The sequence below is a fragment of the Kwoniella newhampshirensis genome, chromosome 11 (genome assembly GCF_039105145.1).
Source record: "Kwoniella newhampshirensis strain CBS 13917 chromosome 11, whole genome shotgun sequence".
Taxonomy (NCBI): Eukaryota; Fungi; Basidiomycota; class Tremellomycetes; order Tremellales; family Cryptococcaceae; genus Kwoniella; species Kwoniella newhampshirensis.
This window is the reverse complement of record NC_089964.1, coordinates 100,750-128,727: the sequence shown is the minus strand read 5'-3', so window position 1 is coordinate 128,727 and position 27,978 is coordinate 100,750. Positions and strand designations below refer to the sequence as shown.

Genomic DNA, 27,978 nt, shown 5'->3' with positions numbered 1-27,978 from the left:
GTTAGGTTGCACAGAAAGTGCCGCATTTACCGTGACCTGTCCAGGCAGATGCCGCAATAATGGCAGTTCAAGATGGACAAAAAGAGCTTGACAGAACGGCATTGATCATGTACTCGATTGCGTGTCTACCAGACCCCGCCTACCAGCGGTACTCTGCTCCAGAACGAGGAAGCTTTTTCCACCGCAGGCTTCAGAGCCCCACCACCAGCTGCTTCTGTCCGTCGCCCTTCCTCTGAGACTCCCTGCTCACCAACGGCGTTTTGGGGCACCTGCACGATATCGCCTTTCAGCGCACTTTCTTCTCCTCGCTCCCAATCTCTCCCTAAGACCTCCTCGATCTCCCACTTGATCCCTTCTTCCGACCTTTTCCATCCGAAATCCACTATAAACCCGATCCCTTTCCAGCTCAGATCTACATATCCAGGTGGGAGTGGTCTTTTCCGACTTTGCGTGTGGTCAGGATTTACTCGCGCAGGCGTAGATGTCATAGGACGGCGAAGAACCTGGTCGAATATGCCTCTTCCAGACTTTGAATTGACGACTTGTGTACCGTCTGCTCTCTGTTGTCCAGTGCGATCTCGTGGTGCTGTCATGATGGTAGATTTGTACAGCCGTTGTGTCGCATCGAATAGTCCCTTGATCGCTCGACGCACTTCAGAAAGGGTGATTGTATCCCATAAAAGCTTGCCCCAATCCTGACTGCTCTGTCCTTCCACTCCTTGCCCCTTCTCTTCCGCTGATCGATTTCCCCCGTCGGACACGGCAGTCTTTCCTATATCCATAGGGACAGTTTTCGCGGCATCGTCGACAACGCTCGATTCTGATCCGATATCCCCTGGCGATCGCTTCCTTTCCCTTGCTAGAGCTTTTGACATCTCTCTGTAGCCTACGAGACTCGGATCCCACAATCTCCCGCCGTTCACGGTCATCCATGATCTGTTAGGTATAGGAGCGATGAGAGGCAATGAGGAGAGGGTGATGTTGGTCGTCGGAGTTTGATGGTTGATGAAAGGGGAATTTGGCGAGGATGAGAAGAATAGGATGGACAGCTAAGTAACAGGCGTAGCTCAGTCAGCTTGGACATGACCGGTCGAGGTCGATGACTTTGGAACAGGTCGTAAGCGAGTATCTGAGCACTCACGAGCGTTATGCAATATCCACAAGGCCGGATAGCGACGAATACCGCCGCAGCGAAGAGGAAAAGGAAGAATGGTGATGCGGCCTGGAATCGGGCGAAGGTAAGCGGGAATATACAAGGAGGTGCATTGCAATAGCATAGTGTCGGCGTAGATACATGATGCTTGTGGAGCGCCTGTGAGGTCGAGGAAGACAGGCAAGTCCGACTCACGGGCAAAGGCAAGATGAGGAAGTAAATCATGATATGTTTAAGACACATCATTTTGCCGAAATGGCTCTCTGCCCCATCGAAGTACAAATCAAGTGAACGACGAGGCCCTTCGCAGTCTTTTCTGTGTGGACTGTCGCCTGAGAGGAAACGGATCGGGGACTGCTGAGCTGAGAATGAGTATGCGAATGACGTTGATGATCTGAATACACAGGATAGTAAATACGACTTTATCTTTGCGCTGACGTGAAGCAAAGCCACGTGGCCCAAGTGGCAGTCTGCCTAGACTCATTCCGTTGCATGCGTTCTGACAATCGATGAGTGATCGAATTCACGTCGTGGATGCTTCGCAAAGAAATCGGTAAGCGGAGGCGACGAGGTATGCACCTGGATAGGAGATTAGAAGTTCGTTGGAAGAATTGCAGGCTTATCGATATGATCCTGAGGCCTCGAAGACGGAGTTGTGAAGCAGTTTCCCTTAGCAGTCTTCTGGAAATTCAAAGGTGTACGCAGATCAAGTTCGTGAGTAGGTCAACAGGCAGGTGAGTATGGTGTCTCCTTGAGTGGTTGCGAATCAATTGGCATTGCACGTAGAAAGCGATGAAGGCGAAAGACAGCGAAGTGATACATTGGAACGCGATAGTCAGCAAGGGGAAAGCGCCGTCCGTACCGAGACAACTGAGAACCTGTAGTCGAGTTATTGATCATGCCTGTCAAGTATAGCAGCCGCCAGAGACTGACTTGGTATGTTTCGAGAGATCTGAATGTCCCATTTGAAAAAGCGAGAGTCGACAAGGTAGAAAGATTGAAGGTCTTTTCGCCATCGTCATCGCACACAGCCTCAGCGGCGCACGGACCGTCTGACGTGTGCTGTGCACCTACACGCCGAAACGCTAATACACGCACTTCTTCGGCTTGTATCACTATATTTCACACTTTCAACGCCTCTCCGTCCTCTGCATCAATCATCTACGGTGGCGCGTGATTACAAAGAGAAATCCCCGACTGTCCCTCGGCACGGACAGAGCGACAAGATGGCAAGTGATAGACGGGGCAACACAACAATGTGCTTTCTCCTCTGACGTTTGACCCCGGCAGCCCCGAAAAAGTCTCTTTCAGACCTCACCCAACTCACCACTCCCACTTCCTCCAAACATCCTCTGGCAGATCTTCTTCGACTTGTATGACAATGACCGACGAGCTCTCGCTTCCTGTTGTCGAGTCTCAAAGTCCATATCCTCCCTCGCTTCACAAATCCTTTATCGTGACATCGTCGTCAGCCCCCTTGTCGCTCTTGACTCCCGACTTAATCTCGATCCGAAGCGCTTCAAGCTCGACACTGTTACTGGTCAAATGATACGATCAAGCACTCAGACATCGACTCGTAAGCGACGACTCATCGTTCAGAACACTCGAATCGTCAAACTTGACTTCCATCGCAGAGAGTGGTGTGGGCGCTCCAAACTCCACATTCCTCGTCTGCACACTCTTAGACTAGATCTGCTCACATGTGGACTCGGACCCGTCCTTCACGGTTTGACCGACTCCGAAGCACAGTGTTCGCTCCTCAAGTCATTCCAACCTGTCAAACTGGTCCTTTTTGGCGCATCGCTCAATAATATCGGGCCTTTCCCAATCGGGTTCCCAACAACTGAGAAAGCGGGATTTTACGACAAGGTTGAAAAACTCGTTTTCATCGTCCCTTCCATTAACTTTACGCCGAACACGATGTTCGAACCATTTCCACCTATGAAAAAGCTCAAGCAAGTCGTTTGGATCATCTACACTGCTTTGCCTGGTCCGAAAGAGACTTGGAAATTTGGAACTCATAGTATTCACGGTGAGGGCTTTTCACCTGGTATCTCAATGGGACTTTTCGCATTCTCAAGCGCCATCTGGTTCTTCCAAGGCGTCCCGGTCACGATTGTCAACGCCGGGTCGATGGACAGGTCAATAGTGCAGGAGACCGAGTGGCATTATGACAAAATTGAAGCAAAGATTAGGGAGCACATCGAAAAGGCATGGCTTACACCTTGGATGGCGATGCCTAGGGAGGAGACGAACAACATGGAAGAGGAACACGAGGAGGTTCGAGTTGAGAGAGTCAGGCAAAGGATGGAAAGCATCAGGTTTGTGACGATGCCGGAATACCTCAGGACCGAAGATTGGGAAGGCGAGTTGAGCCAGAATGAAGTAAAAGGCTGGTCGGACTGAGTGGTGTTGAGTAATAGGTTGTCATACAGGTATCGACAGGGCTGTTATTACAGTGACATGGTCTTTTACGATTGATATGAGTAGGCGCCATTGGTCGGTTTCTTATCCCTTATGCACTGATTCAACATGTCATGTAGATATCTCTTCGACCACTATAGACTCGTTCGACCGTTGGGGCGACGTGACGTGTCATTATTCTTCATCGCCCGGTTCATTGTCTGACGCGAGAACGTAAAACGTCGTTATCACTCGCCGGACACGCCTCTACGTCCCTGAACACTCGTTCGAGCGACCACCGACCGTTCTTAACAGCTTGGCAATTGCTTACAACATTCAGTTGTGTTTCTCCTTCATCTGCACCTTCTTCCTTCCCCTCATTGCTACTCACCATGTCGAACTCACCCGCCACGCACGAGTCTTACTTGGTCGTTGGAGGATGCGGTTTCCTGGGACGACATATCGTCGAGCAGCTCCTCGGACGAGGTGAAACGCAAGTTTCCGTCTTTGATATCGTCCAAAGACATTTCGACAAGTGAGTGTAGTGTGCCCTTCGTGAGCAAGGGCGATGGAAGGCATGCAGAAACAGGAAAGGTTTGGACTGATCACGCTTTGTTTTATTGCAACCTCTGCAGCAACGTCACATTCTACATTGGTGATCTGTCCAAGCCTGAAGATGTGGACAATGCTTTGAACAAGGTGCGTACGATCAAAAGTGGAGCATATGTTGGGATGAAATCTCACCATGGTTCGTTCTGTAAATAGTCCAAGGCCACGGTTGTCATCCACACTGCTTCGCCGGCTCACGGTCTAGGTCGAGCCATCTACGAGAAAGTCAACGTTGACGGTACTCGAACTCTTCTCGACGCTGTCGTCGAGTCTTCGTCGACCGTCCGTAAATTGGTATACACATCCACAGGCGGAGTCATCTATTCTGGAAAGGAGGACATGGTGAATGCGGACGAACGCCTCGATTATCCTGCAGTACCACTCGACGCTTACAACGAGACCAAAGTCGCTGCGGAGAAGATGGTCTTGCGATCGAATGGCGAAGGGGATTTGTTGACATGTGCGATCCGGCCTGTCGGAATCTTCGGTCCTGGAGACCGTCAGATGATCAACGGTTTCTACAGTGTGATCAAAAACGGTCAGACCAAATGGCAAATTGGCGATAATACAAATCTTGGTGATTTCACCTATGTCGGAAATGTCGCCCATGCTCATCTGCTCGCTGCCGATAAACTCGGTACAACCTATCCTTATTCCTCGTTGAGGGATCCCATCTCCTCCATCGACATCTCGTTGGGCCAACATCGTATCCCTACCTCTCAAGCGAGACCTATCGGACCCAACACCTCCCCTACCGAGGCGGACCTGCTCGCTGCTAGGAAGTTCGAAAGTGATCAGGTGGACGAATCGGATCTGAGACCCGTCCTGAGGACGAAGATGGACCATTTCGCCGTCGAATCGAGCAAGGAAGACGAGTCGGGCGGTATCGAAATTGCCGGTCAAGCGTTCTTCATCACCAATGGAGAACCGATCTATTTCTGGGACTTTGCAAGGACAGTATGGAGACAACTCGGTCATGTCCCATCGTATACTATCGTCCTTTCAACGGCGATCGGTCTGATCCTGGCCACTCTGGCAGAGATGTTTTCCAAGTTCTCAGGAAAGGAACCGGGCTTCACGAGATTCAGAGTCAGTCAAGCGACTCAGCAGAGATATTATGATATCGAGAAAGCGAGGAGATTGTTGGGTTACCATCCCATTGTCGGCTTGGATGACGGGATGAACAGATGGACGACCTGGTACAGAGGGGAGTTGGAGAAGCAGAAAGAGGTGTTGGAGAACGAGAAGACCAAGTGAGGTGGAATGTTGGTCGCGGAGAAATGGCTGGAAGGGGACGTCAATCGATATCGAAGCTTTCGTGTACGGGTTGGGAACACTGAAGACTGTATCGAAGCACCGCTCGCCGCGTGTGACATCTTCAGAGAACGACAAGTGCGACGGGTGAATTATAGGTGTATACAGCAGTCAGGCTAGAAAAAAGCTGTCAGAGCTCGGTCTGAGTTCGATGTTTGATGTTATGCTACTTGTCTAAATGTTATATCTGCAAAGATAATCAGCTGGCACGGAAACCTGTTGGAACGCACTTGAAGCTTCGCAAGCAAAGGATCCAGAGAACGTATTGACCTGACCCTACTTCCAGAGTAAACATATTTTGGTTCTCTATATACAAACAGCTCACAATCGATATATATATATACAGACACTCCTCATTTACGTTTGACCGTTTCGCCAATGTCCGATGCCATTCGTCATGTCGTGATCTAGCCTCTAAGGAAGAAGTGTTCCCACACGCATGACCTTGTGCCAGATCATATTGCTGGAACCCCCATGTCCCGGATATGCTCGACGCGTTCGAGTCGACCTGTTCACCATGCCATCCACTGGTGCGCTTCCTCACCCAAAATCTGCTGCCCTTCAGACCTCATCCACTCTGCCAGATCCATGAACAGCACACTATCATTCCTCCTCCCCACTTCTTCTTCTCTTCCCTTCGCCCTCAACCTGACTTCCATCCTTCTCCTCACCCTTTCTTCCATAATCTGCCCCACTTTCCGCTTACCCTCTCTCATCACCCCGACACCCATGTTCAACAATTCCCCATCCATATTCTCCACTCCCACAACTATCACTTTCGTCTCGTCCGGGACGGCCAGACAAGTCTCCGCGAGATCTTCGCACAGGTTCAGGTACGAGGTCCAGTTTGGATCTTGACGACTGTCGTAATAAGCGGTTTGCCAAGGCTTGTACGGATTAGGCACGGAGAAGATGATGGTGAGTCGTTGGAGATCGTCGAGAGTCTTGCGTTTGTGGAAAGCATGATGATGGTCTGAATAGTCTTTGGCATCGTACGATAGTCCTGTAGGAAGAACGATGAACAACTCGGAAAGTCCTCGCGGTAACGCTGATCTATAACGGACTGCTCCGTTATGCGATGATCCATGTCTTCCGCCACCGTTACGTGATGATGGTCGTGGTGTCGTTGATGTTAGTGGTGGAGATCGAGTGAGAGTACGATCCATATCCATGTTCATTCTCAGGTCATCCTTGTTCGACAGCGAAGCCGAAGTGGGAGTGGTCGGAGTCGAGGAAGTATAGGTTGGAAATGCTGTGGGGAGAACAACGAGCGGACTTCTCGCGCCGAGGACAATCAGTCGGTCGACTACATGGTCCAGATCCAGTAAGAGGGGACAGTGATGCGGGTATCGAGGACAGAACGTGAGGTGATAATCGAATTCGTCCGCGAGGATTATCCGAAGGGTTTTGAGTCTGGGCGTCAAGACCTTCAATGAGACCGGTGGACATTCCCAGATCTCAACGCCATCTTCTCCATCCTCGTCGTCATCGTCATCGCCGTGAGAGAGCAGCGTGACGTCGCCCGTAAACTTCAACAATCGGTCCTTGAACCTCCTCCTTCCAACGGCAACCTTGCCTGTGACAGCCTCGTGTACTACCCCAGATCCATCGAGCAGAGGTCGAAAGTTTGTTGAGGACAGGGTCAGAGAGGAGTAGAGGAACGTGCCTGCCAGATGGAAGAAGAGTCGGGACACGGTAATACATTGGGCGAGGGTCGGAATGGTAGAGAAGGATAAGATGCGGATGATGATAGATGTTGGGAGGTGGGACGTGAGTTTACGTCGGCGAGTCTCGGCTGAGGAGATGTACAAGTGTCAGTCGCTCCGCATCGTTGAATATTCTCGCGGAAAGCAAAGAGGGATCGACATGCGGTCTAACGTCATGACGACTGTCTCAACGAGTAAATAGTAAGGACCGCAGGGTGCCATGAGGAATGCATATGTACTGCAGACCCACTCACCCGTATGATGTAGTTCCAATGACGACTTTGGTCGTGGGATAATAGCCCCTGATCGGCTCAAAGATTTGCTTGATCCAAACCCCAGCAAGTCCTAGATGGGGGTCAGTATCAAGCTTGGGGACGGGTCATAGCGAGGTACGGTGTCAATGTCGTCTTGATGGATGACACTCCAGACAGAGACGAATGGGATTTCAAAGTGAGGATTGGGTTGTGGGTATAGAAAGTGGTACGGTGGACATCCTCCACACGGTTGGAATGACGCAACTCACTGCTAAATCCGCAAAGCTCGTCGCTCTTGAGCTCGATCTCATCTAGTCGAAATCACAATACCTTTCCGGCGCAATCCTCGCAACGAGAGCATTTGGATGAAAGCTTCAAGTAGATCTGGGTGAGAACGTGTTGTACAACTAATGAAAGGAGGTTGCGAATACTTATATGAAAGTTTTCGAGTGGTAGCTGTGGGTTCCAGACTTTTTCGGAGAGATGCGTGTGTCTCTTGGCGTCAAAGCTGATCTACGTTTTCCTCGTCTGTCGTGTTGACGTGTGCGACTTCGGTGGCCGCCGGCTGGACGATATACCGACACCCGCCCAATTGCAAGTCTAGGCCCTTGTATGCTTGCGATCGAAGCTCACAATGGCTATGCAATGTAACGCAGTGAAGTAGCATGAAAGCAAGAGCGGTCCATTCCTTCATATGTTTACAAATACAACGTGAAACCGTATTCCTCCCGTCTGTTTGTCCTAAATGATCCAGAACCCTCAATACTCTTCTCCGCTCAGTCCACCGCCACCGCCACCTCCCGAACTCGGACCACTCCTCCAGACTCTCATGATCAACCAGAGTACGACCAATGCTCCAACTATATAGGCTATCATGCGATATTGGCGGAGAGTAGACGTCGCGGCGACGGAACGTGAGTGATGGCGTGATGTAGAAAAGAGAGAGGAAGCGAATGCAGAGAAGGAATTTGTCTGTAGACGCGGAGGCGGGTGAGCAGGTCATAGAACGGAGGAGAGGAGAGAAGAGAATTTTAAACGGTCAGCAAGGACAGGTGGTTGGTTGAACGAAGGAGCACGAGGAGAACATACCGTTCGGTCAAGCTGTGTGAAGGCAGTGAGATGTCAGCACGGATCTTCTCTACTGTCCAGACCTCATAGTCGGGCCCAGACCAGAACATACCTGATCGTTTTGTCGGTTCGCATCGTCCAGAATATCAATAGTGACCTGTTCAGACCGATGAGAGTCAGCAGATTGCCAATACCAGAAACGAGTCCCGATTGCTCGGGTTTCGCACGAAACGAGGGGACACATACTGATCGTAATGATTTGATTTTACTGTGTAAGGAATTCAACTCTTCGTCGTTTTGATTCTCGAGCGTTTGGTCCGATGCGCTACGCAATCCCGAGAGACGTCAGCTCGTGAGACTCGAATACAAAGAGTGTTGGGTTAGCTCACCTAGGCATTTTGTCGATGGAAGATCAGAGCGACGAAGTCGAGGATGATAGAGGGACAGGAGTAGCTTGAGGTGTGCAGTCGAGAGAGCTGTTGCCAGGCACGTGGGACTGCTCGATGTAGTGCTGGATGCTATATACCCGTCTGTCAGAAAAGCCGGAGCGGTATGTATGAGCGCAATTGAGATAGCTGTGGAGAGGGAATGGACGAAGAACAACATCAACTGTCAAACGCGACGTGTGACTTGAATCCTAATCTCCTAATCCGCAATTAAGCACTTGGCCCCGCAATCGATAGACTGTATCCAAGAGGTTCCAATTTTTGTACATTTCTATCATCGGGAACATATGCATACAACAGAGCGCTCTCTACTGCTCTTTCTGTATCAATAGAAACAAGCCCACCACTCCTAACAATGCATACTTCAGTTGAGGGAAGTCGTTCTGTTGAATTGGCACAAGATATCAGCTGATCTTCCACGTCATCACAGCGGCGACGGGAAGGTCGTGCTCACCATAGCTATCGTAACATATCCCACATATGGAAGGAACCTGACACGGCATGCACAGTCAGCTTGTGTCGTGTATCACAAGGATGCGGACACCAGAAAGACTGACCCTCTGACCTTGCCGATGATATGTTTGCGTTCCAGCCATTGAATGCCGCCATAAAGCATGATATCGTCCCCGTCGTTATTGTCTCCTTTTGTGAGCAAAAACTGCGTCGTATTTCTATACTCATATATCAGTTTTCTCCCGCACTTGTGCGGACGACAAGATGAACAAGGTCGACTGACGTGATGTGAGATTCGATGACTCGATGTACGATTGGGATATCCCCTCCTGGTCTGAGCCAAAGGTCAGCGTTCTACGCGGAGACAGCTTCCTGTCCAGCGAGAAAAGAGACAGTCGTCGAGTGATTACGTAGAGATTGATACAACTCGACTCACATCTTATACACCGTGATGTCCCCCACTTCATACGGTACATCCGCAGGGTTCGTCAGAAACAAGATATCGCCTCGATAGAAAGCAGGTTCCATGGACCCTCTAAGCACAACAACGGCGTCAGCCACAAGCCTCTCAGCTATGAGGAAGAGAATGGGCTAGCTCACGAGAGGACGACCACGATCGGTGATTCTGAGTTGGTGAACAAGCACAGACCTTTCCACATCATTAGACCGGATGCGACGACAGTGAGGAAGTTGAGCGCTTGGAACAGGAGCTGTGGACAGGAAAGGCGAGTGTAGAGAGTTTTTTACGTTGCGCGTTGGAGGTTGAGGTAGACAAGCATTGTATCAGATCGTAGAGAGGGGAGAGATTGTTCGTCAGCGATTGTCATACACTGGGTACATTTGGCAGGACAAGGTAGATAATACGAGCGATTCATACAACCTCACTCACCCCTTGTATCCCGAGCTTCCTGAACCGCGCTATCTCTGATGAGAACATGGTGCCGACGTTCTCTGCTTGGTCTGATCTCCACAGCTGGTTTCTTGCAGGTCGGATGGCCCAAGGTAAGATGGTTCAGAGCATGCGTCAATGATCGGTCGTTCAACGTTGCAGTGCCAGTGAGTCAGAGTGAAGTGATAACAATCGCGTCGGGGCCACGCGCACCCGAGCAAATTTAATACACGTCATTACCTCACAACCACCATCTGAACCGACGCTCGCATCGCATCAATAAACCAGGTCTCTCATCGACTCGCTATCTCGTGTTATTCTCTACCAACACTATATGATCCCTAGGTCTCGCCTCCTCAAGGCCTTCATCAGTAGCACTCCACCACATCTCGCAGCCAAGCCCAACGTAGCGAAAGCAGTATCAGCGACAGCTGCCGCATCAACGACGAGCAACAAAATGTCGTCCCTCACGCCTGATCAACCTTCCAAATCAGGTGCCATGACACCCGGTTCAATTGCCACACAGCTCTCCAAGCTCGACCTCCCAGCACCTACCAATTTAAAGTTATCTCTTCCCAGCTCTGCCAAATCTCCATCCGAGCCCAATACCGCCAGTACCGCGCCACCAACCACCAGCGCCTTGTCGCCCTTGTCTGCCGGAACAGACGATACCGGTGATATCTCGGGTCCAGAACCAGAAGCCATCGTTGTCGCCCGTCATAAAGCGAGGTCTGAATCCATGTCAGAACAGTTGTCGGAGCGATTGGCGCAGATGAAGTTGCCTCAACCAGAGAGGATCTTCGGTCCTGATGAAGGTGAAAGTGCGGCTGCCAAAGAGACCAGTCAAGGCGAAGGCAGACAGGGGGTCAACCCAGACGAGTGGGAGAAACTTAAGCTCGGAGAAGACTATCAAGTGCCGGAAGCGGTCAAGGAGCCCGTTCGGATGAGTCATTCTAGACATGCAAGCAGGGCGTGAGTCACGGCCTTCTGACATCGCGACAGGAATAGGTCGAGATCGAACTGAAAGATGCCAATCTTTGTGCCTTTGTAGCGAGTCAGCCTTACCAAAAGAGCCTACAATCAAGGAGACCGTCGAGCCCTCTACTTCTACATCCTCAGGTCATGACGTCGCCAAAGAACAAAAGGTCACCCCGTTCGATGTTGAGGGAGGAGTTGATTCGGAAGGGAAATCGCTTGGCATGTAAGCTTCAAATTCCCTCCTCGGGCTACAATAACCCAGCTGACAACGGTGTATATAGTGATTACGAGAAGTTGACGAAGCGATTCGGAGCTACTCTGATCGATCAAGGACTTTTGGACCGATTTGAGCGATTAACGGGTCACAAGCCTCATCCTCTATTACGACGTGGAACTTTCTACTCTCACCGGTAAGTTATCATATCGTGCTTAACGTCTTTGTCCGACCGTCGAGAATCATTCTGATCAATTCTACAGAGATCTCAACATCATCCTTGATCGGTACGAGAAGGGTCAACCGTTCTATCTCTACACAGGACGAGGTCCCAGTACCGGTTCCATGCACATGGGTCACTTGATTCCGTTCATGTTCACTGCGTAAGCTGCCTTTGATCAAGAGAGTGTCTCATATCGGCTGAATGGTACACAGCTGGTTGCAACGGGTGTTTGACGTCCCTCTGGTCATTCAGATCACAGGTGAGTTCAGATTTATCGTCTTCTGGGGCCATCATCTATATCGCACACCCTTGTCTGTGACTGACGTGAGACTAAGATGACGAGAAATACCTACTCGAGAGAGACGTCAAGAAACAAGTCGAACTCATGAAGACGATCAAGGCGAAGAAGCCAATTGAACTCCTGCGATATTACAAAAAGATGGGTCAAGACAACATGAAAGAAGTCATTGCTTGCGGTTTCAACCCAGAGAAGACATTCATCTTCTCCAATCTTTCGCACATGGGGTACGTTAAAGATACCTTCTGTGATAATTTGATTGGCTGACCGTCTCCTTAGCGGAACTTTCTACGAGAACGTCACCCTTATGGCTAAGTGTATAACTCAAAGTCAGAGCAGAAACGTTTTCGGTTTCACTGAGTCGTGAGTGGTTTTTTCACTCACGCTTACGATCTACTCAGGCTGACCCAAACTTGTCAGTGATAATGTTGGCATGTTCCACTTTGCCGCTATCCAAGCGACACCTTCGTTCTGCAATTCCTTCCCGCAAATCTTCGGCACTCGAGACGATATCCCAGCTTTGATTCCTTGTGCCATTGATCAGGACCCATATGTGAGCTTTTTGTTACTAATCAGATTTATGCACAAGAAGCTGATGATCCATGCAGTTCCTTGTCACTCGTGACGCTGCTGATCGCCTGCAATACAAGAAGCCCGCACTGATACACGCCAAATTCCTTCCTGCCCTTCAAGGTGCCGGCACCAAAATGTCCGCTTCCAAGGAGAACACTGCCATCTTTGTGACGGATGACGCGAAGAAGATCGCCAAGAAGATCAAGTCCCATGCATACTCTGGAGGTGGGGCCACTCAAGAGGACCACAAGAAGAATGGAGGAAACCCCGACGTCGACATCGCTTATCAGTACTTGAGTTTCTTCGAGGAAGACGATGCGAAGATGGAGAGTCTGGCGAAGGTAAGCGACGAGCAACGACACGTCATATCCCCGATCGCCATCGCTGATGAACTGGGGTAGGAATATCGAGCGGGCACACTTAGTACCAGCGAGATGAAGCAGGCTTGTATCGACAAACTCCAGGAGGTTGTGGCTGAATTCCAGAAGGTGAATTTGCTTGTAACACTTCACCATTGCAGAAAAGTCTAGCTGACGACATGGTTCATCGCAGAACCGAGCTGTCGTGACTGACGAATCTCTCGCGTACTTCCAAGATCCTACCAGGAAGATCGACCCGCGACCTAAGAGTAAGACGCAGGCCGCTGCTACTGCTGCCGCCTAGATCAGTTTGAGCATATGATTCTGAGTAGATGAGAGAGGTCTTCTTGGGCTGCATGCATTCGAATCTCTTCTTCGTACACAGCAGACAGATCATACCAGGTATGATCAGTGCCACATTCAGCAAAATCCCGATACCGCCACGTTCCTGGATAGCTTCAAGACGCGCGTTCGTTCGTTGATGATAGTTGGCTCAATCGTCATTCACTCTACTTGCATCTCTGTAAACCTACCTTCCTCTTCACTTCAGACCTCATTTGGCCCCCTCACCCTAATATCGAAGACTATCCTTTTGTGAAGAAAGACATATCTGCTAGACCTATTATATACTCGCTTCTCGCCAGAGCCCAAAGCTGAAAAATGTCCGACGGCGATCGACCTACATTCGACATTGCTGTCCCTTCCAGAGATCCGGAGCCCAAGGATGCTGACAAGCCCAAGGCCAACGGCGATTTGAAGGGAAAGGGCAAAGATGATGGCAAAGATGAGCTCACTGATATGGTACGTTGCGAGCCTCTGGGAGCCATTCTGCGGTGTATACGATACCGACGACATTAATACGTTGATTTGTAACAGAGTGAGGAGGATATGCAATTAAAGGCAGAGCTGGAGATGCTCGTTCAACGATTGAAAGTGAGCTTTCCGATTCTCGCAATAGTTTTGAAAGTAATGGCTAGCTCAATGGTGACTGATATGATGTTTCGAAATCAATCAGGAATCCGATACCAACCTCTATCTGCCCGCATTAGAATCACTTCGAACATTGATCAGAACCTCCACAAGCTCCATGACATCAGTTCCGAAACCTCTGAAGTTCTTGAGACCGTTTTATGAGGAGATGGGTCAGATTCGAGATAGCTGGGATGAGAGTTTGAAGGAACAACGAGTGAGCTTTATCCAGCCTCGGTGTCGCGTTCTGGAGGCCATTCTTACTGATCGATTTGGCGATGAATAGTCACTCCTCGCTGCCATCCTTTCTGTGCTCGCCATGACCTATTCGGACACAGGCAAGCGTGAAACACTCCACTATCGACTGCTCTCCGAATCTACCGAAGCACCAGGTCTGTGGGGACACGAATACGTCCGACATTTATCCGCCGAACTTGGTGAAGAATACGCAACCACATTTGCGGAATCTGAACCACTCGTTGCTTCTTCGACTAGTGGGACAGACGGGGAAGAGCTGAAACCAGAGGTGAAATACACCACGGAGCAACTTCGATCGTTAGCTGTGGAGTTGGTGGCGTTCTTTTTGAAACACAATGCAGAGGCAGATGCCGTGGATCTTTTATTAGAGTTAGAGAATATTGAAGCGATCATAGAGTTGGTCGATGACAAGACCTTCGAGAGAGTCTGTAGATATATGGTCAGGTGAGTCGAGACCTCTACTTGCGTCATTCCATCTCTATGGAGAGCGCTGACTGTACTTTCATGCTGCAGTTGTGTCCCTCTTTTGGTTCCTCCAGACGACTCAGCATTCCTGGAGACCGCTTCCGTCATCTACTCCAAATACGACCGTTATTCCGAAGCTATCGCGCTTGCTGTCCGACTCAACAGTCCTACTCTTGTCCGAAAGTACTTTGAGGCGCCTACAAACCCGTGAGTCTCTCAAGCAAGATAATGTTCAAGCTGACGAAGCACATAGGGTCATGAAAAAACAACTTGCGTATTTCCTTGCCCGAGCACAAACGCCGTTACACTGGGTTCACACTGCGGACGGACCGGAGACCGAGGAGGAGAACCCACCACCCGAGCTGGAGGAAGATGTGTTGGAGTGTCTCGGCAACGTCAAGCTTTCTAGTCATTTCCGAAACTTCGGCAAAGCTGTCGGTGTCGAGGAGCCTCGCGCTGTGGAGGACATCTACAAATCCCACACGGAGACCACACGTGTCACTGCCCCTGCTGACTCAGCCCGGCAGAATCTTGCTTCCACTTTCGTCAACGCCTTTGTGAACGCTGGATTCGGTAACGACAAACTAATGGTCAACGCTGCTGAGGGTCAAAGCTGGATCTACAAGAACAAGGAGCATGGTATGATGAGCGCTACTGCCTCTATCGGTATGAGTGTACTCTGGGACTCGGAAGCTGGTATCCACCATATCGATAAGTATTCATACTCGGCGGAAGAGCACATCAAAGCAGGTGCCTTCCTCGCCACTGGCATTGTCCATGCTGGTATACGATCGGACACCGATGTGGCCTACGCTCTGCTGGAAGAGTACGTTGACAGCAAGTCGACACCTCTGAAGGTCAGTGCGATCAACGGTCTCGGTATTGCCTACGCTGGATCTTGTCGACAAGATTTGGCTGAGAAGCTCTTACCGCACGTCGCGGACGAGACCAACACAATGGAGGTCGCTGCTATGGCTGCACTTGCGCTTGGTTTCGTCTTTGTCGGTTCGGGCAATGGTGATATCGCCAGTTCGATTTTGCAAACATTGATGGAAAGAGAGGAGGCTCAGTTGACTTCTGAGTGGACTGTGTTTGCGTGCCTGGGTTTGGGATTGCTCTTCCTGGGTAAGCTACTTCGAAACATGTGCCCTGTCAATGTATCGCTGACAGCCCATCAATAGCTACGCAGGAAGCATCGGACCCTACTACTGCCACTCTCAAAGTCATCGAGCACCCCATCGCAATCATTGCTGTCACAATCGTCGACATCTGTGCGTACGCCGGTACTGGAAACGTCCTCAAAATCCAGGAGTTGTTACAAGCTTGCGCTGAGCATGCCGAGAAACTGAAGAAGGAGACTCCCAACGGTGACGCAGCTGCCACTACTGCTGAGGGAGAGGCCGTCCCTGACGCTTCTGGCGATGTTACGATGGCTGGTGAGGGTGAGACTGTTGCTTCACCTATCACGGCTTCAGCGGACGCCGGTACGCCTGCGCCTACAACAGCTGCTGTTCCTGCGCCAGCCGCGGAGGAGGAAGCAAAGGAGACCAAGCCGGAAAGTCTCAAACACCAGGCATTCGCAACAATTGGTATCGCACTCATCGCGATGGGTGAAGATGTTGGCGCTGAAATGGCGCTGCGGCAGTTCCAGCATTTGGTAAGTTTTCTTTCGGTTTATCATGAAAAGCACAGCCATGAAAAGCACAGCCATGAAAAGCACAGAAGACGGAGGTCGGGGACAAGGACATGGACAGAGCTAATGTGACTACTGTTGTAACACAGATGACATATGGCGACCCCGAAATCCGCAAATCAGTTCCCTTAGCACTCGGTCTAATTTCAGCTTCAAATCCTCAACTTTCCATTCTCGACACTCTTTCGAAATACTCTCATGACTCAGATCTCGACGTGGCAATCAATGCAATTCTCGCGATGGGTCTCGTCGGAGCTGGTACGAATAACGCGAGATTGGCTCAGATGTTGAGAGGCCTGGCGGTGTATTATGCGAAGGAGGCGGACTGTTTCTTCATGGTCAGAATTGCTCAGGTGAGTTATGATGGTATCAATACGATTACGGATGAGGATCGAACGATGGAATCACAAGACCGGTGTCGTAGTAGCCGTCAATAATGGCGGTGAAACAGCATTAATGGTCGACGTGGCAACGGATGCTGATCGTCATATTTGCAGGGACTCGTCCACATGGGCAAGGGAACAATCGGTATCAACCCGTACTTCAATGATGGCCAAGTGATGAGCAGAACGGCTGTGGCAGGTTTGTTGTCGGTGATCGTCTCTTTCACCGATGCCCGGAAGTGTAAGTCTCGCACCTTTACGCTATTATCGTCTACGAATGTACCACTGACAAGTGTATCTCATATAGTTGTTCTTGGCAAACACCACTGGATGTTGTACTGGCTCGTCACGGCTATGTTCCCTCAGTTCCTCATAACACTAGACGAACAGCTTGAGGAGAAGCCAGTGACGGTGCGAGTCGGACAAGCAGTCAACACGATTGGTTTGGCGGGAACAAGACATGGTATCAGTGGAGTGAGTATTCACTAGCTGCTTTCGAATACCTTTGTGCGGCAAATCGCTAACGTTTCTTGCATTTCAGTTCCAAACACATCAAGCCCCTGTTCGAATCGCGACTGGCGAAAGAGCAGAGCTGGGAACGAACGAATATTTCCCGTATCAAAGCGTGTTGGAGGGTCTTGTCATCCTAAAAAAGTGAGCGCGACATGTGGTCATCGGCAGTACATCGAGTGCTGATTGTGATCTGTCCTTGATCTGTCTAGGAACGAGCAATACGACGCAGAGGATATGCAGACTTAGAAACCTTCACAATCATTAGTGGTGGTATGAGTGAACATATTGAAGGAGAAGACGAACACAGTATGAACAGTTGCATGAAGATCGCTGTAGGCACGAAAAATGCATTACGATACATTGATCACAGTCAAGAGTACAATCTGACAAGTCGCAGAAGATCCTGGGGATGTTCATCGAGACTCGATTCGGCTCAAAACGACTCGAGTCCGTTCGAGTGAGACACTTGTCACAAAGTCAGACCTTTCCCCCTCCCCCAAGAAAGGACCAGGTTCCAGTCATCTAGATCATCGACTCGATGAGATCGTCTGGACTGCATTTCTCCCACAATCTCGCACTTGAAAAATACGTCGGTCTCGTCAATTCAACAATACTGTCCTTGGGCAGTGTCCATAATTCCATAACTTCAAAACCCCTCGTCTTGTCGAGTCTCTATCGTTGTGACAACATTTCTCCTAGTAGCTTGTTGTGCAGTACGATTTTATAGACAGCGAAAACACACGGAGCACGGCTCTGGACCAGATCGTTCATGAAAGGATGCTAGCATCCTGTTTGAAGAAGTAACAGCATGAGTTTATTTTCTTCACAACGCAACGTCATACGTTCATTTTGCAGAAGCCATTCACCTCGCCCGGAATGCAGTGTCATTGACTAAACTTGCAAGTACAAGTTTGGGGGTTAGTCCACTCTCTTGAAGGAAGATCATCAATGTCGTCGGAGAAAGAGCTGGACAGGAAATTTCAAGAGAGAAGAATGACGTCTAGAACCAGAGTAAGTTAGTTGTTTATCAGAATTTTCTGCCGTAACTTACCGAAGGAAGGAGCTCACACCCTTCACTGCTGTCAGTCCTAGTAATCGTACTGATTCACGTCTTCCACATCTGTGACGCACTGCACGATATATATCCACCCCTGGGCCATTGTCAGGAGAGCACAGAATCGTGAGTGCCTGGTTCGATTATAAAGTAGACGAGTTCGTCACAAACATTTTCTCGGTATGTCACCCTCAAGGACGTATTGTTGATATTAGAGTTATAATTCCCGCAAATATCAAATAACGGGCCGGTGTTGCAGTGGTAGCATTCTAGACTTCGAGGTCGTGAACTGGAGTTTCATCTAGCGGTCGCGGGTTCAAATCCCGTCCGGCCTTTACCTTTTTTGCGCTGTGTAGATTGTAACTTTTTCTTTTGCTGCACGTGACCTTTCGACAAAAGTTGCTCCGGTCGCTAATTGGAATGCTCGTCAATAACATTTTACTCGCCTTGAACAAACTATCATCAATCCTCATCAATCTTCTGCACTTCCCCCCCCCCCTTGAAGGACCTCTACGGAAATGCCAAAAGCGACTACATCAACGTTCAGAGTCCAACCGACATCCGCCGCTTCTCGACCCAAGAAGAATGGCGAATCATCAGGGTCCTCGTCATCCGCCTCAGCCGTTGCTGGAGGATCAGGTGCGAGAAATCATCTGTTCGACACGGCGAAATTCGGTCAACATATCTTGACCAATCCTCTCGTCGCACAAGGGTGAGTCGGAATCTCCATACATGAGTGTGAATCCGGCTCTCATTTGTATGTTGGCTGACCGAGTCTGTGTTGTCCGTCGTAGGATTGTGGATAAGGCGAATCTGAAACCGACAGATGTGGTACTCGAAGTCGGTCCTGGTACGGGTAATCTGACGGTCAGGATCTTGCCAGCCTGTAGGAAGGTCATCGCGTCAGAAATGGATCCTCGAATGGCTGCTGAAGTGCAGAAGAGAGTGTTGGGAAAGTGAGTTCAACTGTTCCATCCAACGCACGGCCACGATGAAGAGAGGAGAGTAGAACAGTCTTGTTTCCAGCGCTGTCAGCTCTTTGGTTCGACTTGCTGACACGCCTACTTCCCTGACGATAGACCTGAACAGAAAAAACTCGAATTGATAGTGGGCGATTTCATAAAGATCGACCTGCCTTATTTCGATGTCTGTATTTCGAACACGCCGTATCAGGTGCGTTGCAGCTCTCTGCATCAGACTGGTTCGATTGCATGTGCTTGATTTTTGACTGATCGTATACACTTCCCTCTTGTCCCCCATTATCGTTACGACCCACCTGTCCACCTACCCTCACAGATCTCATCCCCTCTCGTGTTCAAGCTCCTATCCCAAAGACCCATACCCCGCTGTGCCGTCCTCATGTTCCAGCGTGAATTCGCACTTCGACTCGTCGCTACGCCCAACACGAAATTATGGTGTCGACTCTCGGCCAACGTCCAGCTCTACGCCCGCGTCGAACATATCATGAAAGTCGGCAAGGGCAACTTCCGACCCCCTCCACAGGTCGAATCTTCCGTCGTGAGGATCATGCCGAGGGATCCCCCACCTCCGATCAAGTTCGAAGAATTCGATGGGTTGAATCGGGTCATCTTCTCAAGGACGAATAAGACGCTGAGAGCAGGGTTCAAGGCGAGGGGAGTAGGAGAGATGCTGGAGAAGAATTACAGGACTTGGTGTGCGGAACAAGGCGTGGTGAGTGGTCCGGTCGTATATATAAGAAACCCTCGATTCAACTCCCAGATAGATAAGCTTGATTATATCGCCATGGTCAGCGCTGACATACTTCTGCAGATCATCGAGGACGGCTTTGACATTCGGAAGAAGATTGACGAGATCCTCGAAGAATCTGGCTATTCCGATAACAGAGCGGCCAAGATGGACGTTGACGATCTTCTCAAGTGGGTTTCGCGTGAAATGTCGAACAGGCGCGCAATGACGACAGCTGATTTCACCCTCTCTACTCAGGTTGCTAGCCGCTTTCAATGTCGCAGGAATGTGAGTAACTCTTTCTCGCATATTCTTCGTGCTCATGGAATCAAGTGCGAGGCTGACTCGCTTCGGATGTCGATGTCATAGTCACTTTGCCTGATCTTGTCATTGGTCCGTGTTGTATTTCTACGTGTATCCTGCCCCGAATTTGGGTTGGTGCATCGCAGCTCGCAGACGCGCTGCACTCGGTGCGTCACGAAGTCTACTGATTAGAGCAACCAAGAAAACGCTTTATGCTACATACATAATCTACAAGCTATGTAAAGTGTCAAGAACGAGGGGTAGCACACTTCTTGTCGGGAAGAACGGCAAAGTGAAGAAAAGTGTCCGCCAAGTAATCTGCTATTCTATACTAAAATTGTCCGCCGCAAAGCCCTACAGTATCTTCGAGATGACGATCTGAATGTCCATGATTGCCCTGTCCTTAGACGACTTCTGTCCTGTCCAACGATTCGCCTTCCACTTCAGGAACAACGCCCAACCCCAATCTGTACTCTCTCAACTGTTTGCTTCCTCTCCTCGTGTTTCTACCCAAAGGCAACGGCAACTGTTGCTGTTGACCTCCCATCACCATCACGTTCGCTGCTCCTGGTTGTTGGTTGTACACATTCACACTGTAAGTCTGAGGGGTGCTCCCCAAGGGCGCCTGCGCGGACGTAAGGAGAGAGGTCGATGACGCGAGAGTGGTGGTGGTAGGCAGAGGCGTGAACACGAAGAGAGGCTTGGAACCGGGGTTCTCGGTGAATGGACTAGGGGAGAGTCGATCCTTCTCGAGGGTCGGCGGGGTGAAGGTGGGTAAGATCGATGAGGGCGATTGTGACATTCTGCTATGGCGATTGGTCAATCAATCGGTCAAGATTGCCTGTGAATGAACCGACTCACGGCCATTGCAATAGGGCCAGACAGGCGATGAAGATGATTGCCAACACTGGTAATGGCAACTACAGAGTCTCGTCAGCGCTGCTCAAGCTCAACAGACAGGACTGGTATTCTTCTAGGTAGTAGCATCACCAGTGACGGATGGCCGACTTGATTTGTCTCTCGAGACACTCACCGAATCAAGCGCTCTCACGGTCATCATGCCCACCATCCTCACCCCAGGGATCATCTCCATTCCCGGACCACTACTTGTGCCCACGAGATTCTTATCCATGTCGTACCGGGATACGATTCACAAAATCGGACTGTTCAGAGGGGAGATGGCAGAGATGATGGAGTTTGTGGAGTTGGGAGTTGCGGAAGAAAAGAGGGCCTTTTTTGAAGCGATGCACTGCTGCTATCCCTGAGTGATCTTATCCAGGGGTTCGTCGTCTCTTCTCTGCGGAGGGCAATCCCGTCCTGTTTCAAGGGGGTTCGAAAATCGAAATGGCGCGTGTCGCAATGTGACTGTCTACCGTGGTGTCAAGTGTTGGTGGGAGGGAGATTTATATCTATATGGTCGATGGTGGGTGTTGAAGGTCGAGGATGGATGGATGTTGAAAGGGGTCCCGATGAAGAGGATGTCTGCGTCCTCTATCTGATTTCTGTCGTCCTCGTCGTTGTGTCTAAAGGGTTGGTCGATCGATCGAGTAAGTGAATGGGTTTATTGAGTGATGCTTGATATGGTATAGGAAACAAAGTGAATTCAAAAGTGGAAAGAGGGATTGGAGCAATGATGGGGATCCGAGAGACCTGGACACCGAGACGAGACAAATGATGTATTTATTCCAGCCTCATCGTTGGGAAGATAAGGGTGAGCAAGTGCTGCTACTACTTCTACCACCACTACTACGCTACTACTACTACTACTGGACTCTTATTGTAGATCATCGTCTCGTCGGGCGTTACTCCCCCCTATCCTACCACCGTTAGAGACATATGACGCTAACCCTTTGAGAGGATTCCGAACAGGAACGACTAAAATCGTTCATCTCAATCATCCATTGAGACAAATGATCATATCGTATTTGACGATGATGATGCCGATGATGATGATGGGCGATCTTTTCATTATGAGAGAAGGGGAATTTTACCGGATCGGATTCCCAGTCAAGTCTAGAGAGTCCAGGTCCCCAACTTCTCGGTCGGAACGGAAAACGGAAAACGGAAAACGAGAAGAAAAAGGTCCTCCAGCTAAGCTGCCCTGCGCTACGGTATGAGAATCTGGCAAAGTCACTCACTCACTACCACACTGTAATCTTAAAAGAGTGGCTGAGCCGGGCATTGGGCAAGACGACGAGCGAAGGAGCAAGCGAGGAAAGTGAGACGATGGCGACAAGTTTGACTTGACCCGTTTGACCCTGTCCAATGTACCGAAACCTTATTCGTCTTAGTTGATCCCAAAATCCCCTTCCAGGACAACATGTATATATATAGTTTGCCGATGCCGTAGCGCAAAGTGGGAGAGAGTTCCGACAGATAAGCAACCACGAAAGGGCTGGTATCTTGGCGAAAGAACAAAGGAGATTTCCATAATCGGCCGAATCAAGTGATTGACTGATTGATTGTTTGATCGATCGGTCTGATGTTGCAGATGAGAGACCATCTGTAGTCTCCGCAGTCACTGCACGGGTGTATCGCAGCAGCAGCAGCAGCAGCAGCAGCAGTGTGGTAGCAGCATCAGAACCACCACCCATGGACTCTCGGACTGATCGACAGCCTAACATGATCGGTTGATCCTCTGGCAGAATGGCTATCCAATCTGAAAAACGCAGGTGAAACTTCCCACTCTCGTCTTTCTTCTGTGTCTGGCAGATATCAACTCATCTTCGCTGGCTGACCGAGAAAGCTGGGAACGGTCCAGATAAGATCATCAATGGCGAAGAAGTGAGCCGTAGGATTGGTCTTGATCAGTATCCAAGTCCTTCATCGAGGCACTTTGTCATCGTCGAGTTGGGAGGAAGGATTGACTGCCATCCCAGGAAAGAAGTGAATAGAATGGCGACTAAGCATCGAGGAGAAAGCTACCGTTGACTACCACTCCTTCTAATCTCTTACCACTTGCATACCTGATTCCGGAAATCATAACTTTACGGTCATCTATATGACCAGGAAGGTTTGAACATGTTTTTCATCCCGTTAGTGTTACAGCACCTCAGGTCTGTCATCATCATCATCATCACCATGGATGACGAGGAAATGAAGAGACGGGCTCTCCCTCACGTCGATCCGTGTTATCATATTTTTAGTTGAGGCTCAACAGTATTCGGGCGATTGCTTAACTTATGTGCCCATGTAGGCCCTGCACTGTTCTGCCGGGCCTTGTCGTCTGGTGCTCTTATCGCCCATATAAGCGCAGCTGTCGTCGGCTCGCTAAGTCTGTCGTCGAGCGGGGTCGGATCTATAGCACCACGACATTGGTCGCAAGTCGGACTTATGTTCACTTAACTCTTACAAGCCACACGTAGAGACACGATTCGGCTTCAGGTTCTCGTTCAAGATTCGCACCCTTCTGATTGCCATGCATACGTTGTTGCCCCATGAATGTACAACTCTAGTTGTCAGCCATGACCCAAGGCTTTGAGGATTGTCAGCTTCCATTTCCACGAGACGTCCCAGTGATCGACTTACCCAGGCAATGGGCTACAGGTAGAGAACAGAAGGAGGTACGTAGATAAGCTAACAATTCCGCATCAGACTGATCAACAGCCAAACATACCTCGTAGTCACTGAGCTCCTCTTCGGCGAACCAAAGACCAATCTCCTTGGTAGCAGAGTCGAAGGCATCCTACACAGCTTGTATCAATCCAAACTGTACCTGTTTGATGGAGCAAAGGGAAATACTGAACTGACCGAAGCGTGGATGAGGTTTCGACCGACGGAGACAGCGTATTGGCCTCGGACACTCCCGGGATCAGCGTCCTGCGGGTTGGTGGCGCCTACGATTCTTCGCTGTAATAATAGCATCAGCACCAGATCACCGCCTCTGTTAGAACTGCGAGACTTACACCTTGACGAATGACATCCTTGCCCTCCCAAACCCTTCGGTAGGACGATATGTCAGCCACTTATACGTTCTCCCCCTTCTCAGCCGCAAAGCAGTCCGTCATAATTGCACTCACATGGCAACGACGGGAGTCCCAGAGGTGATGTATTTGACTAAAGAGCCGTAGAAGGGTCGAGCCGAGAGGTCAGAATAGTGCTCCTTGGCCAGGGCAGGCGAAGGGGTGAGGGACTTGATACTGCGTGAGATGTTTGTCAGCTTTCGTATCGGATGCAGAGCAGGTGGACCATAGTGATGGTTGACGGTCAGAGTGGGCGCCGGCAAGACTCACGCAACAAGCTTGTAACCTCGCTCTGACCATCAGAAAGAATCAGTCCTTCTGCCATCTTCATCGCTTAGCAAATACATCGGACACATACCCTCGAATCGGGAGACAATCTATGAGTGGTCAGCTGCCAGAGAAATGTATACGAAGAACGACTCGCTTACCTTGCCAACAAGCTGCCTGGAGACACCGTCGGGCTTGATCTATCGGCGAATTGCAGCAATGTCAGCTATGAGCGCTCCGACATTCATGTCTCTGTAGCTGTCATTCTCAATTAGACGCACCATCACGAAAGATCGCTCGGAGACAGTACCCTTCTCACCGGCGATGGTCTTGGGACCCTCAAGGAGGACAGGGGATCGAGTAGCTACGCAAGGCGATCAGCTCCCATGAGCGAACATGGCGACGTATTGCTAAAACATGTGCGAATGAGGGGAGGACAAGCACTTACACTCGAAGAGGGCATAACCAGCAACAGCAGTACCGAGAGCGAGACCGGCACCGACGTTGGACCTCTGAGCAGCCCTCGCGGGGAGACTGGAAAACGCTCGCGCTGAGGAACGGAATGTCAGCTCTTAACCCTTATCGCGTTAGCAACAGAATACGAGTTCGGGACCTCCTGCTTCGAAGAAAAAACACAGGAGCATGGCGTGAAGACATTATGAAGGAGTCAGAGACTCACCAGAAGAGCGAGAAGCGGTTCGGAGACCTGCGGAAGACAATGTTGTCAGCTGGGCTCAAGGGAGCTTCTTCCATTGGATAGCTCACCCTGTCGGACAGTGCTGGCCAACATCGTATAGGTTTTGAAGTGGAAAGGTGTCGAGGAGTGAAGAGGTGATGTGGAGGAAGTAGAAGAAAAGACAACAGGGATTGAAATGTTAGAGATGGATGGACCCTTTTGCTACGACGTGATTTGATTTCGGAATTCCGTCCGTGTTCTCTTCCGGTCTGAAGCGGGTTTTCCAACATCATGGGACAGACATGCTGCTCTCCACCCCGGCTTTGACGACAATCTCCCCGTACTCATGCAGCAGAGTGAATGAGCAGCCCCTCTCCCTCTAGCTGCTCCTCGTCGTCCTCACTTGACTCTTTGTTCTCCGACCGTGACCGTGACCGTGACCGTGACGACACAGCTACATCGCAAGTCGCGAGGAGGACCTGTCCGCCCATCCCCGGATTGTGGATCTTTCCTTCCCTTCTATCAGATGAAGTTGCCAGTGAGTCCAGTCCAGTCACTTCTGATCCTCAACAAGGAGGTACATTCAGCTGACTATCGCCCTAACATCTGCTTAGGAAATGCTCTCCATGCTATAGGTGACGATAATCTGTTTTCAGGCGGGAATCGAGATCAGGTAATGCTCTTCGAAGCTCCTGATTCGACCTCGACCGACAGCAATATACCGCGTTACTTGAAATCCTTGCTTAGTTGTCTAGAGGAGATCCTACGTCCACATCTACCAAAGGAGACACTGGTCGTATTGTTTCATCAACGTCTGGCAAGACAGGTCATCCTGAACCTGTACCTACCCGGACAAGGCATATCATCCCATATCGACCTGCCCAATCGTTATGCCGATGGTATTTTGGGTTGCTCTCTCACAGGTGGTTGCGTCATGCGTCTCAGCAAGCACAGCAGTGGAGAATTGCATCAAGTTTACATGCCTTCGAGGACGGTATACTATCTGACGGACGAGGCGAGATGGGATTGGGCACATGGGATCGACGAAAGATTGGAAGATGTGGTGGAGAGCCCACAGGAGAAAGGGAAGACGGAAACGATCATCAGGGATATTAGAGTGAGCGTTACCTTCAGATGGATGAAGGAAGGAGCAGACGTTCTGCAATGACCATTCGAATGCATATTCTGTTGTATGCATCTATTTAACATCTACATCTATATCTGACAACATCTACTCTCTCTCCAATCTCCGTGGGTCTCATTGAAAGACGTCAGCTCACTGCGTCTTCGGCTTTGACGGTCTTGGGCTCTTTCTCGGTGTAGCTCTCTTTCCATCCGGTCTGACCTGTACAGGACTCTTGACCACACTCTCCTTTTCCTCCGTGATCAGCAGCTCGGTCTTCTTCGAAACCTTCGGCACACTCGTTCTTCTTCCTTTCCAGAGGACAACGATGCCCCTTATAGCCAACAAAGTACCAAAGAGAAGCGCGCCGATAGCTCTTCCATGGGCGGGACTGACCACCCCTTTCGCCGAATCGTGCTTGACATCTTGGGGAAGAATAGTATCGAGGACATCGCTGAATGGTGAGATCGAGTCGGTATGTCTTGTCAGGGCGAGATAAGTGATTCCCACGAGCGATGCACCCCAAGCGTCTAACGTTCCCAATACACCGCCCTTCAATACGCCTGGAACGCCAATTTTCCAGCTATCCTCGTTGAGCCCGAACAGACTGACGAAGATACCGCCGGACGTGACGGCGAGTGCGGAGAGAAGGACATAGGTCCACAAATTGGCGTTGGTACCGAGACCGTTTGTGCTCGCTCCGATCAGAGTTGGAAGCGCGGAAATAGTAGTAGATCGACTGATACCATCTTCGTAAGCCGTCACGAGGGTGAAGATAATAGCTGGGCAGGTCTTGATGAAGTATGGGGAAAGCCCCGTAGGGACGAGGAGGAGATAGGTTGGAGGATAGATCAACCATGGTGTAGGTGATACGAGCCACGTGGGCGGTTGACCAAGTAGCAGAGAGACGACGGTACTTCCTCCCCCTGAGCCATCGATCATTCAAACCGTTCGACGTCAGCGACATGCTTCTTCTTCCGGGGGCTGGCCTAGTGGAAGCCGTCCACTCACACGCCATAACGAGATAACCGAAGAGATCCTGAAGAAGGCCAACCTTTCCTTTTCGTCCCTTTATCATCCCCGCCCAGACGGTCGTCACCCTGACGGCATGCAGTGCTCCGAATCGCAAGTAAGGTAGGTAGACCTGATGGACAGGGGTGGTCGTCAGATGATCGATCAGTTTCGACACTTGAAAGATCGATGTCGTGGGATTTGGGACGGTAAGCGTCAACGGGGCCAGACGGGACGTCTGTTGAGCGATCAGCTCCGTAAGCTGCTCGAAGAGCGACATGATGTGCAATCGCAGAAGACTGTATTCAGTACTGATAGAAGTATATCGATCGAGAATTCGAAAGGCGGATTTGATGGCTGTGTTGTAAGAAGCGATGTGTGATGTGTCAACGACGAAAGGACCGAGTGCAAAAGTGGATTTGATGATTAATTGGCGCGCTCCGCGTTTAGCCGATATGACCTGGCCATCTGTCACGATGCTCAATGTGGCCTCAGTCAATGAACCCTATCACACAACAGGACAGCACGACATGGGGGGTTAGCGAGGCTGACGAGGATGACGAGGAAAGCGAGGATAACAAGGATAACCAGGAACCTGACACAGATATCTAGAGGGGCTTGTTGCAGCTCTAAATAGACTGAGGTACCACAGTG

General features: G+C 50.2%; 12 protein-coding genes and 1 non-coding gene across 13 annotated transcripts; 6 read left to right on the top strand and 7 right to left on the bottom strand.

The window, feature by feature from the left end:
- Positions 1 to 125: 125 nt before the first annotated feature.
- IAR55_005235 (uncharacterized protein) lies at positions 126 to 1,399 on the bottom strand (the record flags this gene model as incomplete). The annotated part of the gene is made up of 3 exons (XM_066948327.1): positions 126 to 1,049; positions 1,142 to 1,222; positions 1,349 to 1,399. 3 exons carry the CDS (start codon positions 1,397 to 1,399, stop codon positions 126 to 128), a joined length of 1,056 nt encoding a protein of 351 aa, XP_066800895.1.
- A 1,299-nt stretch (positions 1,400 to 2,698) lies between these two features.
- IAR55_005234 (uncharacterized protein) lies at positions 2,699 to 3,559 on the top strand (the record flags this gene model as incomplete). The annotated part of the gene is made up of 1 exon (XM_066948326.1): positions 2,699 to 3,559. One exon carries the CDS (start codon positions 2,699 to 2,701, stop codon positions 3,557 to 3,559), a length of 861 nt encoding a protein of 286 aa, XP_066800894.1.
- Positions 3,560 to 3,948: 389 nt separating this feature from the next.
- On the top strand, positions 3,949 to 5,422 carry IAR55_005233 (uncharacterized protein; the record flags this gene model as incomplete). Its single annotated transcript, XM_066948325.1, has 3 exons — positions 3,949 to 4,091; positions 4,192 to 4,255; positions 4,322 to 5,422. 3 exons carry the CDS (start codon positions 3,949 to 3,951, stop codon positions 5,420 to 5,422), a joined length of 1,308 nt encoding a protein of 435 aa, XP_066800893.1.
- A 569-nt stretch (positions 5,423 to 5,991) lies between these two features.
- IAR55_005232 (uncharacterized protein) lies at positions 5,992 to 7,750 on the bottom strand (the record flags this gene model as incomplete). Its single annotated transcript, XM_066948324.1, has 3 exons — positions 5,992 to 7,274; positions 7,440 to 7,530; positions 7,709 to 7,750. The coding sequence occupies 3 exons, from the start codon at positions 7,748 to 7,750 to the stop codon at positions 5,992 to 5,994; spliced, it is 1,416 nt and encodes a 471-aa protein (XP_066800892.1).
- Positions 7,751 to 8,198: 448 nt separating this feature from the next.
- IAR55_005231 (uncharacterized protein) lies at positions 8,199 to 8,904 on the bottom strand (the record flags this gene model as incomplete). The annotated part of the gene is made up of 4 exons (XM_066948323.1): positions 8,199 to 8,411; positions 8,620 to 8,664; positions 8,754 to 8,832; positions 8,897 to 8,904. 4 exons carry the CDS (start codon positions 8,902 to 8,904, stop codon positions 8,199 to 8,201), a joined length of 345 nt encoding a protein of 114 aa, XP_066800891.1.
- Positions 8,905 to 9,261: 357 nt separating this feature from the next.
- On the bottom strand, positions 9,262 to 10,343 carry IAR55_005230 (signal peptidase I; the record flags this gene model as incomplete). Its single annotated transcript, XM_066948322.1, has 7 exons — positions 9,262 to 9,336; positions 9,408 to 9,444; positions 9,511 to 9,624; positions 9,690 to 9,740; positions 9,843 to 9,941; positions 10,007 to 10,116; positions 10,296 to 10,343. The coding sequence occupies 7 exons, from the start codon at positions 10,341 to 10,343 to the stop codon at positions 9,262 to 9,264; spliced, it is 534 nt and encodes a 177-aa protein (XP_066800890.1).
- A 409-nt stretch (positions 10,344 to 10,752) lies between these two features.
- IAR55_005229 (tryptophan-tRNA ligase) lies at positions 10,753 to 13,244 on the top strand (the record flags this gene model as incomplete). The annotated part of the gene is made up of 11 exons (XM_066948321.1): positions 10,753 to 11,267; positions 11,347 to 11,496; positions 11,555 to 11,683; positions 11,751 to 11,870; positions 11,923 to 11,969; positions 12,046 to 12,235; positions 12,288 to 12,371; positions 12,429 to 12,561; positions 12,617 to 12,922; positions 12,983 to 13,069; positions 13,134 to 13,244. The coding sequence occupies 11 exons, from the start codon at positions 10,753 to 10,755 to the stop codon at positions 13,242 to 13,244; spliced, it is 1,872 nt and encodes a 623-aa protein (XP_066800889.1).
- Positions 13,245 to 13,600: 356 nt separating this feature from the next.
- IAR55_005228 (uncharacterized protein) lies at positions 13,601 to 17,467 on the top strand (the record flags this gene model as incomplete). The annotated part of the gene is made up of 12 exons (XM_066948320.1): positions 13,601 to 13,741; positions 13,817 to 13,873; positions 13,956 to 14,126; positions 14,196 to 14,611; positions 14,681 to 14,839; positions 14,886 to 15,757; positions 15,814 to 16,289; positions 16,415 to 16,678; positions 16,823 to 16,949; positions 17,016 to 17,182; positions 17,250 to 17,362; positions 17,431 to 17,467. The coding sequence occupies 12 exons, from the start codon at positions 13,601 to 13,603 to the stop codon at positions 17,465 to 17,467; spliced, it is 3,000 nt and encodes a 999-aa protein (XP_066800888.1).
- A 1,052-nt stretch (positions 17,468 to 18,519) lies between these two features.
- Positions 18,520 to 18,610, top strand: IAR55_005227. Its single transcript has one exon. It is a non-coding gene; the product is annotated as a tRNA-OTHER (tRNA).
- Positions 18,611 to 18,793: 183 nt separating this feature from the next.
- IAR55_005226 (dimethyladenosine transferase) lies at positions 18,794 to 20,274 on the top strand (the record flags this gene model as incomplete). The annotated part of the gene is made up of 6 exons (XM_066948319.1): positions 18,794 to 18,987; positions 19,070 to 19,231; positions 19,355 to 19,448; positions 19,572 to 19,967; positions 20,067 to 20,173; positions 20,241 to 20,274. The coding sequence occupies 6 exons, from the start codon at positions 18,794 to 18,796 to the stop codon at positions 20,272 to 20,274; spliced, it is 987 nt and encodes a 328-aa protein (XP_066800887.1).
- A 414-nt stretch (positions 20,275 to 20,688) lies between these two features.
- On the bottom strand, positions 20,689 to 21,417 carry IAR55_005225 (uncharacterized protein; the record flags this gene model as incomplete). The annotated part of the gene is made up of 3 exons (XM_066948318.1): positions 20,689 to 21,088; positions 21,147 to 21,205; positions 21,319 to 21,417. The coding sequence occupies 3 exons, from the start codon at positions 21,415 to 21,417 to the stop codon at positions 20,689 to 20,691; spliced, it is 558 nt and encodes a 185-aa protein (XP_066800886.1).
- A 2,319-nt stretch (positions 21,418 to 23,736) lies between these two features.
- On the bottom strand, positions 23,737 to 25,304 carry IAR55_005224 (uncharacterized protein; the record flags this gene model as incomplete). The annotated part of the gene is made up of 13 exons (XM_066948317.1): positions 23,737 to 23,760; positions 23,814 to 23,825; positions 23,902 to 23,970; positions 24,036 to 24,134; positions 24,191 to 24,224; positions 24,305 to 24,424; positions 24,518 to 24,539; positions 24,606 to 24,624; positions 24,676 to 24,714; positions 24,796 to 24,878; positions 24,963 to 25,064; positions 25,194 to 25,220; positions 25,280 to 25,304. The coding sequence occupies 13 exons, from the start codon at positions 25,302 to 25,304 to the stop codon at positions 23,737 to 23,739; spliced, it is 675 nt and encodes a 224-aa protein (XP_066800885.1).
- Positions 25,305 to 26,466: 1,162 nt separating this feature from the next.
- Positions 26,467 to 27,604, bottom strand: IAR55_005223 (uncharacterized protein; the record flags this gene model as incomplete). The annotated part of the gene is made up of 2 exons (XM_066948316.1): positions 26,467 to 27,239; positions 27,325 to 27,604. The coding sequence occupies 2 exons, from the start codon at positions 27,602 to 27,604 to the stop codon at positions 26,467 to 26,469; spliced, it is 1,053 nt and encodes a 350-aa protein (XP_066800884.1).
- Positions 27,605 to 27,978: the final 374 nt, after the last annotated feature.